Source organism: Mchenga conophoros, linkage group LG8, assembly GCF_057382185.1.
Source record: "Mchenga conophoros isolate Kocher_MC1m ecotype Shallow Benthic linkage group LG8, M_conophoros_male_GT1.1, whole genome shotgun sequence".
Lineage (NCBI taxonomy): Eukaryota > Metazoa > Chordata > Actinopteri > Cichliformes > Cichlidae > Mchenga > Mchenga conophoros.
In genome coordinates, this window is record NC_140533.1 from 12,107,319 (window position 1) to 12,124,528 (window position 17,210).

A 17,210-nucleotide genomic window follows, 5' to 3' on the forward strand; every position below is an offset into this window, starting at 1 on the left:
TAAATCGGTTAAGGCCTCAGCCAAACAGGCACAGACAGTAGCTGGTGACCCTTGGCAACCACTGGTTGCTAGAGAAACTGGTGTTTCCTAACCAGTTATTGAGGGGTTGCAGGAAGTTCCTAGCTATTGCCAGGTGAAATCGGTCATAAAGAGGGTGCTCTACCCGTCCGTATACGTCTTTGTGACCAATTTCACCCAACGACAGCCAACAGCCTCACCACCTACCAATAACTGGTTAGAAAATACAAATTTCTTCCTAGATACCAGTGGCTGCTCAGTGGCCACCGACTGGTCTCTAGGCCTGTGTGAATGAGACCTAAATCTCCTTCTTTGCACATATAGAATCTTTTGTTTGCCATAATTTTTTGTATAGGACCATGAAATACACATTTTACTGAGGTAATAATTAAGCTGAACTTTATGCTGAACATGTTGAGGTTTGGATGATAAATTGGCATGGTATAGAATAAGGGCTCTTTTTTAAATCTTATTGTCCATGCCATAGAGAAAAGCTATCATGCTTAATAATTCTATATAGTTACTTTAACCTACTCTCTATATAGCAAACTACAAATAAAAGATTACTTGATTTGGTTTTAGATTTTTATTTGACAGATATATACTGTATGTTTTGATGTAGTTTTAGAAATGATTTAAATATGCAAACTGGAGACTCAAACTCCTTCTTAGAGCCTATTTACCCATTCTGTCTGAACTGGTTTTGGAAGATTAAGGTGGGAGCAATTACTTAACAAGTTAAGTCCAGGCTACACTCCACTACTTTGGTATCAATCATGAGAAATTATTTTTATTACAAGTTTTATTATAAGTAAAATACAAAAAACCTCCAAAAACAAACAAAAAAACCTCTATGGTCATTATCCTTGCACAAAACCTTTTACTTGTTATCTGTGAATGAACATGAATAAGCGCATTTTTAAAAAAGTGTGCTTCAGTGTTTATTGCTTCTATTCTGAACTCCCTCCAGTGTCTTAACTCATTTATTAGCATATTGCTAAACTGCATTTAGCTGTCTACAGTATGTACTGTTTTAAAAGCAAAAGTCAAGTATTAAAAAAGGGAACACTGTCTTTTTTTGTGTGTGTTACTGTTGGACGTCTGACTTTTCAGCTAAATAAAGGATCTGTTTGTTGTATCATCAATAAAATGTTGTCATGTAAATCTTCAATCCAAGTATAGTTTGAAATAAGCTCTCTTAGTAACATTATAACAACAGTAGTCAAATATAACCACTGTTGATGTAAACTGAATAGAAATGTCAGAGCAGTTATAAAGTTGGTTTATACATTTTAAACTTAATCTAAAAGCATTAAAGTGTTGAACACACACTCATCTGCCTAATGGGGTCATTATGCTCGCTGTGTCGCTGGTGTCGCACGCTGATTTAGATGTCACATCATCTGTTATGTACCATGTGCTGGTTGTGTACCTCTCAATTTTTGTAACCTGACGTGTGACGCCGTGGCTGCTCGCAGCTTGGGTGAAGACACGAGTGTATGAGCGTGTCGGCTTTTACTGCCATCTTAATGATACTCCGCCACAGAAGCTCAGAGACATACAGATATACAGAGGGAGGAAAGGTTTGAGAGTCTGTGGAAAAACACTCAACAAAGTCTTGGCTTCTGGTTTTGACTTCTTCTCCTCCTATATCAGCACTTATGTGGTGATATAGTATCAGTGGCAGCAAATATCATTCAAGAGAATAATGCAGCAGCTTCCTGCGCCATACTAGCAGGTTTAAATACAAGAGACTGTGAGACGAGGTTGCAGCAGTGAGCGAAGCAACCATGCTGGAGACTTTATGGTGCTCGTTCATTTAGGATACAAACAACTAAATCTTAGATTTGTGATTTAACCTAATCATAGACCCACTCTCAGACAAAATAAATCTATCAAGCAGTCTTCCTTTATCAATTTTTGACAGTCAGTTTACTGTAAATTTAATTTAACTCTGGTGAAATAAACTTCAGTAGCAGTTAGTAGCAGGAAATTGACACCATACCTTTTAATTTCAGTTTGTTTTTTTAAGCATTGGGCATTCGTTGAATTAATCCCTTTAGATAATTTTATCTCACACACTTAGCTCTATAGGATGCTTGTCCCCTGATAGGTTAATATGCATAGATCCATTTTTTTTAAAAAACATTAAGTGTAGTCAGTTTATACCAGTTTTGTCTTGATAGAATTCAGGATAAAGTAGTGAAGAGTGATAACATAAAGGTTTTAATTGATCTTTGCTTGTCACATAAGTGGAAAAAGTAAAAGAGCACTTCAGTGTGCATTTTTAAGGGTTGTTTATTTATTAATTTGATCAGTACAAACTTTGATATTGCCACCTGTAGCACGATTGTCTAAAATCAGTGATTAAGTTTTGTTTTACTTGACTTCTTAGTTGAACCGTATTTGCAAATGTCATCATATCTGTAGGCAGCCAAATCATGGTTTGTTAGCTTGTAAGAGGAATTAGGTCATTATAAATAGGGAGTAAATTCAGTTTCATTTCTGTTTAACACCTTCCTTTATATTCTTGTCTGGGTCCCTAGCTTGAGTTTCGAATGAAGTTGTAGACTTGTGTTGTTCTTAGCGGCTCATGGTCAGATGTTTGATCGTGGCTCATTGCATCTGAATGCTGCGGTGCACAAATTTTCAATGTGTCACTGAATGCAATTCCAGCAAATCGCAGCAATTCGAAGAGAGCTTAAGAGAAGCCTTCCAACATTATCTTTGATCTCAAGAACAATTTGAAATAGCAACTCTTAATTTTAAAAGTGTTTTTGGAAACTGATACTGCACACAAAACATAACTTATCTAATAAATGTATTTACACCTAAGGTTCGATTATAAGGTTTTGTCATAAAGGTTTTTTGATGCTCTATCAGTTAACACTCTAAACTCAAAATGACCGTGTGAAAAAAGATTCAAGTTTCCATAAAGGAAGAAGGTATCCCTCTAGCTTTTTCCTTGTTTGTAGACATTCTTTACCACAATTTGCCAAGCTGCATACACCCACTTTTACCCATTTCTTCCAATTAAGTCCCTTTTACTGTTGTCCTGTCACCTTTACACTCTTTCACAGTAGTCAGCTTTTCCTATGGCACTTTGCATTGTTCTGCATTTTTACCCTTAATAAAGTTATTGAAATTTGACCCTCAGGTCAAAGTGTAGAGGTCATATTTCCGATTCTCTACGATATGACCTTTGATCCAGGACCCTGGTGGTCTGTATGCGTTCAAATTCAGGTCGGCTATTTCGATCTGGACTGAGGTTCGCCAGTGCTCTGCTTCCACCACCTACATCCTCTTCCTCATCATCGCGATTAAGGAAGGCCAGCTCGTTTTCATAGCAGAAAGAATTAGAGCTGGGGACTAGGTACTTGTTTTCCACCATGTCCTTGGCACTGCAGCGGGGGGTGGACGGCACCTCATAAGTTTTGTGAAAGTGAGAGTAATCCACCTTGTACAGGTTCTTCTCCTCAAACAACACAGGCTCAAACCGGTGTCCCCAAAGGATCTCTGAGGCCAAGTAGGAGCTGCGAGCCTGGGTGGTCATGGCGGTTGCTTCAACCATTCCCTCCAAGATGACAACAATCTCAAAGTCTGCGGTCTCCAAGTCCTGTTTGCTGATCCCAAAAAGAGGGCTCTCCTCATCTATCTCATGTAGAATAGTGATAGGTGAAACCAAGAAAATCCTATCCAGGCCTTTGTCAAAGCCCACATTAATGTCTATCTGGTCTAGAGGGATGTATTCCCCCTCGTCAGTTATCCGAGGTTTGATGAGCTGTGCTCTGACGTGGGCCTCAACAATGTGGCTCTTGCGCAGATTCCCTACCCTCCACATTAGACACAGCTTTCCATCCCGCATGGCAATGACGGCATTGTGGCTAAACAAGAGCGTTTGTGCTCGCTTCTTAGGCCTTGCCATCTTGGCCATGATGGCGCCAATCATGAAGCAGTCAATGATGCAGCCAACTATAGACTGAAAGACCACCATAAAGACAGCTACTGGGCACTCTTCAGTCACACAGCGGTAGCCATAACCTATGGTAGACTGTGTTTCAATGGAGAATAGAAAGGCAGCCACAAATCCATTGACCTGTAGAACGCATGGAGTGAAGTTGTCATCTCCAGCTGGGTTGTCCAGATCTCCATGCAGCAAAGCTATAACCCAAAAAGCTAAGCCAAAGGCCAGCCAAGAGACAACAAACACAAGAGTAAAGACTATGAGCATCCATCGCCAGCGGATATCAACACACGTTGTGAAGATGTCGGCCATGTAGCGCTGCGACTTGTCGTCCATATTGGCAAACTGCACATTACACTGGCCATTCTTTTTCACAAAGCGGTTGCGGCACTTTCGGCGTGTGTGGATCTTGCCATTGCCAAATCCATTCATACCATGCATGGTAGTGAGGCGCAGACCCTCTTCTTCAGATGACACAATGCTGTAGCGGTTGATTCTTCCCACGCTCATGTTCCTGACGGCACCTCCAGCTGCAGGGTTAGAGTAGAAGGGCAGACCTGGAGTCCCAGTGTGGGATCAAGGCCCCTTCACAGCTTGATCACTGGCTCAGTTGCATGTCAGTGAGTCATTTAGGTGGATGGTTGGTAGCCTTGTGTCTTAATCCAATCCCTGCAGAAAAAAATCAGAAGAGGAGAATATGCCTGAAAATCTTTCTGTTTATTTGTTTGTGTATTTGAAATTAGATATTCATTATTAAAGCTTTTAAATGATACATGTATAACCACTTTTCTGTCCAGAAAATGACAGTGAAATGTGTATTTAAGCCTACAACGACTTGGTTCTTTGCATATATTTATCTGAATGACAATGTTTTTTCAGGACATCATATCATTACCTTTCACAGCATTATACATATTTTTTATTAAAAACACACACACACACAAAAACTACACTGACCTTCTGTAAAATTTCAAGTTATCACTAGTTTCTATGTCCACACGTGTCTTAATCAGTGCAGTCAGTCTTGCTAGAGTCCATCTTCTTTTAAGTTTGTAGACTCCCAAATCTATGCTGAATAAATAAAAAACTAAGACTTTCAGTATTGTAGCAATATTGTTTCTGTTGTACTTACTAGTACAAGCTGTAGTAGTATCCATCTTCCTTTCTCTAAACCTCACGACTCAAAATCCAATTGGTCCTCACTCAAGGGCCCTCGTGTCTTTTGATGTTGACTGGGTAAGTGAGGAGCTGGCCTCACAGCACAGCCACTTCTGTCAACTAGCATTTCCCCTGCTTTTCTCTTGCAAATTATAAAGAAGGTTCACAGTGGAGGCCTTACCCTGCCAGATGTTTATTATTACTTAATGAACAAATTAACTCTTGTATGAGTCACTGCTCCTAATTGTTCTTTTTAATATAATGAGGATGCCTGTTGAATGAGCAGTGTTCAAAAAGTTATGAGAACAGGTCCATTAAAATCAAAAGCCTCACCTGATTTAAATTTTGCGGATCGTAAGACCCTCAAGCCAATTTTGAGGTTGGCTGGGTTTTTTAAGCTCTCTCAGTGAAAGTGTCATTATGTTGCCATATTAACTGGTGCTTCTACAATCGGCACAAGTGTGTCAAAACTGCAATTTTTCAGGCTTGATGAAGGTGCAGCCACATCTAGTGACTGATCCAGGTTGTGAACTAACATTTCGCCAGTGTAGCCACGAGACTCCGGAAATGGGACGCTGGTACACACTACCAGCGTCATGAAAGACATTGACATGAAAGACAAGTTTAAGTTTGCTCTATACAATTTTGAGGTCTGTTGTCAAATCATAGAAACCTGTCTAAGTGATCCGAAAAGAACTTCCAGGAAGAGATCTAAAAATATAAGTAGCACAAGAAGATGCTTTAGATAAGAGATTGGCCAAAGTTTAATCAGGTTTTTGAATCACAGCTCATAAGAGAGGCCATTAAGTACTAAGGAATCCTACAAAGTCGTATAAACAGTCTATTATTATAATTCTTCCATTGTTTCTTTTGAGGCCATTGTCCTTTTAGCATTCTGCTTCTGCCAGGGGACTGGATGGGGTAGTACTTGTTTATTTAAACTCCTAAGGGTATGTGTGCCACTGATTCCATGGACATGCAATTCCAGATGCTATATAAAGAGATTAATAAAGACGGGCTCTATTTATTTGGCCCCATTCTGTAAAATTTCCAGGGTTATTAATCATGTTGTGAGGGTGCTGCAGGTTCATATTCTCTTCTCTTGCTGCAGCATACAAGTAGGTAGAGGATTTTCTCCTGGTACAGTGCCCGGTATTGCATAATAATTCTTAATTATATGCTAGAACTTGAGCTTACAACAATATGATGAGGTAGACACATGATAAGTTGATATTTTAAACCTTGCAAGTGTAGAAATGTCAGAGTGGGATAAGATGGATCACAATTAGTAGAGCTGTAAAATGACTGTTTGGCAGCAGATAACCTGGCCACTGAGCTGGATGTCGAGCCTGAGGGTTAAGAAGTTTGACCCATGGGAGTTTACTGAGGTCCCTCTGGGTGCAGACAGCTTTTATTGCCTGGACACATCCGTTGTGTGTCTGCCTTCATGATTTGGACCCTGAAGACTAGACAGTTCAGTCATGTGCAATGTAAAATCCCAGGTGTCCCGCCGTCTGCCTAACACTCGCACTACGCGCTGCTCTCATTCACACTCTTTTCAGGTGTAAGTTCTCTTGATCTCTAGCCCAATTACATCATGCACAGTCTTTAAATTGTCCAATTAGGTAAATTCTTCTGTGTCAGGAAAACAAATATGCTATTTTTACATGTTTGCTTTCGACAAATGTTGCATTACACTCCCAGAAGAGCACAGCTAAAAATAGCAACCTTACGTTTGTTATTTACACACACACACACACACACACACACACACAAATATATTGCATTAGCTGAGGATCATGTCAGTCAGTCTGGAAGTTGCAACAGGTTCTACATATTGCTTGTTTAATTGGGATCATCTTTATTGCACCTTTATTATTATTTGTTAATTCCTATATCAAGTCAGCATTAAAATGTAAATCTTACGCAACATGCAGCGTGACGTTATCTCAGAGGAAGGCTATTAGCAGTGCATTTTTTTTGCATATTGTTTTGTTCTGTATTTAAAGCACTTCAAGTCTGAAAAACATCTTTGACCAAAGAACACACATCTTTCCTTTAAAAGGCAGGGCACAGAAAGTGATTTGCACCAAATTCAATAAAATTCTTGTGTAACCTTTTTGTGACCTCGCCCATCGTGTCTGTTCTTAGGGAGTTGAGAGGAGCGACTGGGGGAGATAATAAGCTCGCCTGCTGATTAGGATGAATAGAATGAATAATTGGATGTGCAAAATAAAAGAAGGGATTGGGCGGTAACAATGAAGTGGACTTGGAGAGGGCACCTCATCTCAAGACAAGCTCGCAGAAAACTGAGCTGCTGAGGAACTATGATCCCAGCCCACCTCCCAAGGCCATTGTAAAGGAAGAGCCGAGGCTCAGGTGTCATTGTATTTTCCTATAGCTCACCATGTGGAACCGTCTCATCTCAAGTGACCCGCAAGTATTTTACTATAGAAAGTGACACCACCTCGACATGGAGAGATGCTGTCTGAAATATGTTATGCAAACAACTTTACAGCTTATTTTTTGGGAGTTTTCAGGTGCACCAGTGACTAACTGCTAGACAGAAATAGTAAAACTATAAACAGTTACCAACACCGGAGGCTGGACTCTGTATGTAAGTCATCCTCCGTGCTGAAAAACCATCTTAGGTGCTCGGTGCATTGAATTGTACTATAAGACTGATAAACGTAACATAAATTACTGAGTCGCCTTCACACATTGTTAGAACAGCTGCTTTATTAAGTAGAACAATATTAGTGGGGTTTTTTACAGCTGCACCTGTAGCTATTCCACTGTTCAAACACCTGGTTCCCACTGATTGATCGTTCCCACATGTGAGCTCCACTCTGGGCTTTTTTGATCTTTACTTGTGCAATTTATTTTAATTGTTTGTGCCCACTTTCACAAGCTGAATCATCCATATTAAACCCAGACTCGTCACTTCATATTTGAAATTGCAGTCTACGGTAAAAAACTCTGACAACATTAGTTTTAATACAAAACTATTCGTACATTATGTCAAACTGAATTAAGCTGAGATAAAAAGCGAGATGAGGTCATTGAACTCTCGGGCAGGATTGCATAATGTTCATTCTCTTCATCCTGTGTCTCCTTTGTACCTGCACATCAGTGATTTCTTTATACACAGGCAGAAAAGTGCACCACCTGAAACAGCCCACTGGTCCCTTGATACTTGCTGTCCTCAACTCCCACAATATTGAGTTATTTAAATGTAAAGCAGGCAGATTATTTATTTACGTTGACTGGATTTATGCTTCGGTTGATTGACAACCTCTTGTGTTTTGAAACAACAAACAAATTCGTTTAATTTATGCCATTAATTATGCTACCAGATGCAAACCATATTTGAAAGTGAAAAGCGAAAATTGCCTGTTTAATTTGTCCCATTTTTATAAATATGCACAGCTATAATAAATAGCATATAAGCATGATTTATAATAACCTAGATCAGAAACTCGCAAAGTTAACACATTTACCAGTTTGGTGTGTAGACTAAACTGGTAAATCGGAGTTTCTGCTGTGCGTGATTAAACCATGTTTATTCCTCATTTTAATGCTTTCTCGCTCTGCATTCCTATTGTACTGAATAATAATAGGTGATTTGGATCAAAGAAAATGCCAGCTTATTTGTATCACTTTTGTTTTAACCCTGTGCGAATTGGAAGCTTGTCGATATCCTGCTGTGATATCAGCAGGGAAGGCCAGAATCTGATGCCATAATTAAATTAATTAACCCTGCATGCATGAAAGGTTTCTGGTGGAAAAATCCACACAAACTATAATACTATATTTATGTTAATTTGTGCTTAATTTAAGCTATACTCTATAACACAGTACCTGCTCTGTGGATTTTACACGACACAATTAAATTGCTAGTTCAATTTGTGGTGCTTACACTTATCAGGTCAGGTATCATTGCTTGGCATTGCTCATATTGAGAGTTCTGGGTTCGTGGGGACATGTCCTTGCTTGAAAAGATGCACATGACTTTGGTTTAGTCTAATTCAAGGATTTTTAACAGCTACTTCAGATTATTCTGATTGAATTTCAGCAGAATGACTGGTTGGTTCTGTTGGGAATTCTTAAAAGTAGAAATTGCCGTTTCCACTGCCACAGAGCAATGATATTTGACACAGAACGACAATAGATTCAGGCCCCAAGTTCAGGTTAAAGTTTTCTCTCCATATCTTACCTTTACGATTACTTGTCCTACACCAGGTTGCAGAACTAAAAGATGGTATCTTCTCTCCTAGTATCCCTGTTAACCAAACTGAAGCATTCTCTCCATCTGCCACTACAACTCCTCCTTCTTTGTTGCTAATCTAATACTGAAGAAAACCACTCCTTCGTCTTCAGCAAAAGGATAAGGCTTCTTTTGAATTTCTTCATCCTTCTTTGATTTCTCTCTCTCTTTCTCTCTCTGTCGTTTTCAGGTGCTTTTGCGAGCGTAGGTGAAGCGAGGCTGAATCGCACCAGAAACCTTGGCCCAAGCCGCCGTTAGTCAGCACTGGACTTGCAGAACAGGTGCAAAACGAGAACTATCCAAGTGAAAATTCAGGTTTTTGTATCTCCATCTTCAGAGGCATTGTCTTCAACTGGTGTTCATCCCTAATTTTTATTTGTAATTAGTCTGCCTGTCATATTTTCCATAAAACTACTTATTAACAGAACAGCTCTCTCTATCAATCTTTTGCAATCTGATCTGGTTGGACTGCTGTTCCCTCTCTCGCGCACACACTCTCTCCCTCTGACTGTTTCTTTCTCACTCTCCCTCTCCCTCCCTCCTTCCTGTGGTGTCACAGAAGCTGCCATTTGCAGCCTCCCTCCCTCCCTCCCTCTCTCTCTCTCTCTCTCTCTCTTCTCCTTCCCTATTCTCTTTTTTTCTCTCTCTCTCTTGTTGTCTTCCTCCCTCCCTCTCACATCATGGTACTACCAGTTGACAGCAACTTGATGCACAGACGTATCATTCAGAAAACACACGCAGACCATCAGACATAGTTAATCAAAAGTAGATGAATAGCTCTTAATTCACCACCTTTCTGAGGGCCATTTGTTCAATTTTTACTCTGTAGATGAATGTGATCCTATATTTAAAAAGTAATTGAGGTTACTCTGTTATGTACTTCAGGTTCAGGTGAGAATATTGACGTGACCAGGGCAAAATGATAATGTGTCTTTTTGACCCTGTGGTAGCCAATTCCACGAATGAAAGGCTCCATGGGTTCAAAATATCATGCTGCTGGGTGCTGTGTCTCAGGGAAGGGAGCTGCCTTTCACACTTGTCACCAACAACTAATCAAACACATCTGACCACAGGATGTGTGTGTGTGTGTGTGTGTGTGTGTGTGTGTGTGTGTGTGTGTGTGTGTGTGTGTGTGTGTGTGTGTGTGTGTGTGTGTGTGTGTGTGTGTGTGTGTGTGTGTGTGTGAAGCTTTTAAATATTAGAGAGATGACAATCACTATTGCCCAGTTCCTCTCACCTCTCACTGAAACAGCGTTTTACAAATAACCTCCTCCAGGAAAACACAGTTAACTCACAAGTCTATTTGTTTTGGTGCGTCACCGTGCCTGCAACACTCTCCAGTGTCCCTGGTTTTTGCCTTAAGTTGTTTTTTTGGAGAACAAGCTGTAGCTTTTTTCTCAGTCATCACCAATGTGGAGTACTTTACCGTTACCCTTGACAGCTTCAAAACTGTGACATTACCCTCAGAGCTGTGTGTCTGCTCCCCTTTTCGCACATCTTCTCAGAGAGCCTGTCATCAGTCAAATGCTAGAAGAGATGACAATTAGTAAGAGAGGGGGCTGAAAGAGTGAGAAGTTTCTAAATACAGCCATACTGGCTCAGCCCTAGCTTTATCACTAATGATTCATCAGTGCAGGAACCCTCCCTCTCTCTGTCTTTCTCTCTCTTTTTTTTCCCTTTCTCTCTCTACGCTCTTATTCTTTCTCCCTGGCAGCCTCTGATTTCAGACTTCTGAGGGTGATTTGCAATAGCCTGTGTGTGATCATCACCAGCCTATTGTGTTTTGCTGAGGACGTCAACTAATGGAGCTCAAAGAATCCTTTTAAGGGGCCTCTCAGTCTGTGTCAGCAACAGGTACTGTACTGGTTCCTGCATAATGTAAGGCCGTGGCGATGCAAGCTTTGAGAACAGTAGATCACACAGTTCACACATCTAGACTGTAAACCTCGTTATGTAACCGCACCATAATCACAGGTGGCTGCTCACATATCCATGTCTCTGTCTAAATGAGAGGGTTTTGCCTCCCAGGGAGATCGCTGAGTGGGATCACTCGTGCTTCCATGGCTACAGGTGTAATACACTTTCAATATTATCAGACCAAAAAGATCTGAAACGAAGCAAAAGAGAGATGAAGCGTGAGCAGAGTCAACAAAAGCTTCAGCTTTGGCTATGGAAAAATGAGTCTTCTTTTTTTCAAAGCCTGAAGGTTATTCCATCACCAGGGTGCAAAATGAGTGAGCCTGCTCCACCATGTTCATAAGAGAAACCATGTAGAACAGCAAAAATCATAGCAGTTAGCAGATAACAAAGGCATATGTCCAGTGTAAAAATATACTAATACTGTTGTGTCCTGACACTCATAAAGTACACACTCATGTGTACTGGACAATGATGATATAAAATGATACAATGATATAAAACATAAAGAACTGTGATACCCAGTGTCTAGAAAATGAAATGTGCAAGAGCCAGCATGTGCGTAAATAATGCCACCTTATACAAGAACATAAACAAATGTAGCCTATACAAGCGTTTCTCTGACTGCTAATTTAAAAAGGCCCTATTTTAATAATAAAAAATTCCAGTTTAGCTTAAAGGAAAATTTAATCCACCCACATACCAAAGTATTTGTAAGGTGATTTTTCTCATTTCTGTTATAGGATATGAATACCAGTAGAATATTGACTCGTCGACATAAAGGTGCACTTTAGCTGTAAACTTATTCTTACAATTATTGTCTATAAAAATAAGAAATAAAAGAGGACCTAAAATTAAACCTTGTGGGACTTCTTTTGAAATTCACCAGGAAATGTAATCTTAATTTTGGTGACCCCAGTAGTAGAAAATATAGTTGTAGTGTAACTGAAATGTGATTACGATAACCTGAGTAAATGAAAAATGCCATTTTTAAATGATGATTTCATTTATTACAAGGAAAAAAGCTACATAAACCCATCGGGCCCTATCTGAAAAGGTGATTGGCGACTACATTCAATAACTGATCATCCACCCCTTAAGTGAGTTAATCTAATGAGTCTTTAAAATGACTATGGAGGAATTTTAAACTCTTCTTTGCAGAGTTGTCATGTTGGAGGATTTTCCAGTATGAACAGCTTGTTTAAGGTCATGCCGATGCAGCTCAATAGGAAGTCCAGACTAGGCCACTCAAAAACCTTGTTTTATTTGTCTTTGCTGATCTGAAACATAGGTGTGAGAATCATTAAAAAAACAGGAAAAAGGTAAACATTTTCATGACTTATATGACGTCATCTAATGCACTTCTACATGTAAGTCATGCCTGCATAAGCAAATAATAAGAGTGAGGGTCCCCCTTATAAAAACAGTCTAACTCCACTGTGCCACTGATTTCCGGTAAAACCTGGAAGCGAGAGGTTGTTAATTATTAAAACAATGGCTAAGCACAGAAAGTGAAGACTTCGTGGTAATGTGGTAACGTGGTAACGTGGTCCCTCTAGTTTTTCCAGGCGTGTGCAGCACTGTGTAATTTGCATTAATCAGACAGGCCCTAAGAATAAACTTTTCACAATCATTCTGGTGATAGTGATTGTGGCATTTTCATTTTTTTTCCAATGACACTTGCCCAGGGCAGACACCGCACAGGAGCTCTGTTGAATTATTGCTGCTGACAGCTCAATCTCTCTCCATCATAATCAAGGAATATCATCAAAAGGGTTTTGACGCACAAAGATGAATATATAGTGTTATTGATGTAAAATGCATGGATTTAATGAAATCAATTCTATTTTTGTCTGATTTACTTTAAAAAAATAATTTAAGGCTTTATTTATGCATTTTTACAAAATATTAAAGTCCTGCATTCTGTCACACTTACTGCATGTTATTAAAAATCGTAAACAAATTCAACCTTGCTATGCCTCTTTACCCCTTATCTTAACAAATTTTTCCATCGTTAATGCTTCTTTATACAGCTCTGAACTCTCCCCTTCCTTCTCTTCCTCCTTCCACAGCTTTGTCACTAAGCAGCCCAATTACATTATTCTCTGAGACTCCTGTCTGTTGCAGCTATTTCAGGCTTTGGAGCCATTCCTGTTCATTTCATTTTTGCAACTTCGTTTCTTGTCAGCAGGGATTAAGAATGTGATATTACTGTACTCACACTGGCTGCAGTAGTTGTGAAAAGTCCTTCTTGTTCTTGGGCCCAGCTGGTTGGTGATGGTGCATACTTGTTGGGGGTTGATTCACTCTTGGACAGTGTGGAAATAACGTCTTACATTTACACGTACGCATTCTTTTTGCCGTTCTTTCATTTTTGGGGCGATTGTTGCAGAACATAATTGGTGCTTTTACGTAGATCATCATTTCTGGTGTCCACTTACAGGTAGGGATTGTTTTTCAAGAAGTAAAATGCTATTTATACATATAGACTCACATCTGCCACTTTACAACCTGCTATTACAACGGTGGACCCCATTTTGCCCTGAGAACTGCCCTAATTCTTCATGGTATAAATTTAAGGTGCTGGAAACATTTCTCAGAGTATCTGGTCTATATGTGCTTTATGGGATTGCGATTTAGTGACTCTGTAGAGCATGTGAGATAATTTGAGCTTTGTAACATGGTGTGTTATCCAGCAGGTAGCAGCCATCAGAAGATAGTACACTGTGGTTATTAAGGCATGGACATGATCAGCAACACTACTCAAATAGGATGTGGTGTTTAAATGATACTCAGCTCATACTAAGAGCCCCCCCCCCAAAAAAATCCCCCACATCATTTCACCACTACAACCACCAACCTGATTGTTGATACAAGGCAGGATGAAACCAAGTGTTTATGATGTTTACACAAAATTCTGACCCTCACATCCAGATTCATCAGATCAGGAAACACTTTTTTTTTGGATGGATTTTGGTGAGCACATGCAAGCTGTAGGCTTAACTTACTCATTTTCGCTGACAGGAGTGGTCCTTGGTGTGATCTTACTGCTGTAGCCTCTGCATCTGCTTCAGGGTTTGAATAAGTTGTACATTCAGAGATGCTCTTCTGCATACCTTGGTTGTAACCAATTATTATTTGAGTGACTGTTGCATTCCTAGCTGTGCATGATTCACAGTTAAGACTATATTTTATCGTCATTAATCACTAAGTAGAGTACTTTGCAGCCAGTCTCAAACTGAAGCAGAAGACGCTTAGGCCTTCGCTCAGACCTGCTACTAGATTAATATGTGTATCGTAAGCGTGCATGCAATTAACCTGCTATGTTCTCATCTCCCCTCAGCATGTATCATCTGGACACTCTCACCAGTGAAGCTTAAAACCTTCTAGAATGGAACATCAACTCTAACCAAGCACATTCATGCATTGTGTATAGAATGAACTCAACCTGATAAAAATAGAAAGGTCAATGTGATGACAGACATACTCAATGCAATTTTATAAACCCTGCAGGAAATATTACTGATAAATGATACTGTAAAACATGTTATTAATACATTCTTCATAAGGCAGATTATATGGTAGCAATAAAAGAATCTCTGAATCCCAACAATACCTTACACTGAGCTTTGGTGAAATCATCCTCCTGCTAAATCAAGTTGTTTTACCTCTTTTCCCTGTAAGGCGACCTTCTGATTGGCTGTATCTCATAATCAGAAGGGTTAAACAGCAGGTAGGTGGGGCTGCTGCACATGCTCATAGTCAGAGCTCTGTGCCTAAGACGCCCACATTAAGAATATCCTGCCTCACTGATGTCATAGAGTAGAAGGAACTATATAAAAGTGAGTATTTGGAGCATATAGAGCCTGAGATATAAAGATTAGTTGAGCATCAAAAATTAAAGTAAAACATGACATACATTAAAATCTCCACTGTTACATTCAATCTTGTTAGAAATTCCTGTCGTTTCTATTAAGCAAAGTTTTTCTCTTATGGCACACATATGTCCAAGACACAAAAACTCAACAATAGTGTCTTCCACAGTACCTCCACTGTCACAAGGGCTATGATTTAATGTGAGGACACACACTATTAATGCTTTTACATAATGATTTCTTCATCTGCACTTAACATTTCTCTCTCCATGCCATGTGGCAGGTGTTACATCAAGCTCAGGAAATGAACAATGATGGAGATTTAATCTGAAGTACACCTTCAATAATGTGCCTCTTATCCTACGCTAAGAATTGACCTCCACTTATACACTGTATCTGCTGCTTCGACTTAGTAATTAGGTAACAAAAGAACAACAGGCAACAGTTCTGAATGTCTAGGATGCGTTTATTAAAATTGTGCAGTTAGGACTGGAAATGTTTGTACACTCACTGAAGCTGTAGAATTTATTTCCACTTCACATGAACACTACAACTGATTTAAAAAGAAACCATCAAGATGTTATTAGAGATTTTCAGCTTTATTTCAAGGAGTTGAGTAAAAAAAAAAAATACACTGAATGTTGAGAACTTACACATATTGTTATGCAGGGTGTTGTGCGCAGTAGTGGTGTGTGTATATGCATGTGTAGCGTTACTCTCTCCGATGACTTGGGTCCCGCCCCTTTCCCCTATGGAGCCAGTGTACAGCTGGCTCCACTCAGCAATCAACACTGCAGTATAAAGGCTGTGGAGAAAGGTGTGCAGCCTCAGTGGGCTGGCTCTGGCAGTGCTGTAAGGTTCTCATGCTAGTGAGGAAGTGTGTTACACTGAGTGGTTGCTGTTTTTTTGGCTCCTTTGTTTACCCCTCTAGGTTTCAGAATGTGTGGCTTCTTTTGTTTTGTTTATCTAGATTTTCTTGGCTTAGCTTTCTGTTAAAGCTATGTAAAAAGAAAACAAAACAAAAAAAAAATCCTGTTTCATTTGGGAGTTTTTTGGTTTGACCCTCTTTTCATTTGGATTCTTTGAATTTGAAAAAACACAACAAAACAACAAATCATCCTCATCATTTAAACATTAATCGTGTTTGGATGCCATGGGTTTGGAGCATTCTCCATAATGTTTTGGACAAAGAAACATCTCCTGTAGTTCTGCCTCTGTACACCACCACAGTTGATTGTAAATCAAACAATCAGTATGGGATTGAAGTGAAAACTTTCACCTTTAATTAATATTTCATCATGAACCATTTCAAGAATTCCCCATGCTTGTTCCTACCTGTTATTTTGGTACAGCTATGATCTTATTTTCATGTGTTAAAAGAATGACATTTCAGAACTGCTCTGTTAATCTGTCCTTCTTCCTTTTGCTGTTATGAGTAGTTTTTCACCTAGTCTTTAACCTTCTCTATGTTCTCATATAAATTCTTTTCTTTATGGCAGATGTCGATAAAGATATGGCTGCCTCTTCAATATTCTTCAGCGTTTATTTGGCTGGAGGTGAAAGAGTCCTGCCATCGTTCATCACTGAACAATTTTCTTCTGTTTTTCTTCTACAGAAGTCTATTTGACTTTCATTTAAATCTGTGACTTTATAATAACAATTTTTTTGTGACATGTAAGCATATTTAGATATATGATTGAGGAAAGTATGAATAAAGTAACCCATTAACAGCTGATTAGCACCTAATACTTTTAGTTAAGATTATTAAAAATCATAACTCTTTGTCTTTAAATGTCCCATGGGTAACTGCAACAAAAAGACCTCAAGCAAGATTAGTCAGTTTGATAGAAACACAGATTTTAAAAGTTGAAGTACAGATTTAACCTTGTTGCTCAAATAGAAATGAAAAAGGACAAATTCTGAAAAGTATTTAAAATATAAAAGTAAAAAGTATCCCTGTAGATAACTTTTTTTAAAAGAAGTTGTTCTACAAAACTGCATCTTATAGTAT

At 39.2% G+C, this 17,210-nt stretch overlaps 1 protein-coding gene across 1 annotated transcript; it reads right to left on the reverse strand.

Annotated features, from left to right (window-relative positions):
* Window positions 1-829: 829 nt before the first annotated feature.
* On the reverse strand, window positions 830-9,907 carry kcnj12a (potassium inwardly rectifying channel subfamily J member 12a). Its single transcript, XM_085284126.1, has 2 exons — window positions 9,357-9,907; window positions 830-4,651 (listed from the first exon to the last, which is right to left on the reverse strand). Exon 2 carries the CDS (start codon window positions 4,490-4,492, stop codon window positions 3,191-3,193), a length of 1,302 nt encoding a protein of 433 aa, XP_085140252.1. The 5' UTR covers window positions 4,493-4,651; window positions 9,357-9,907; the 3' UTR covers window positions 830-3,190.
* Between the last annotated feature and the right edge of the window lie 7,303 nt (window positions 9,908-17,210).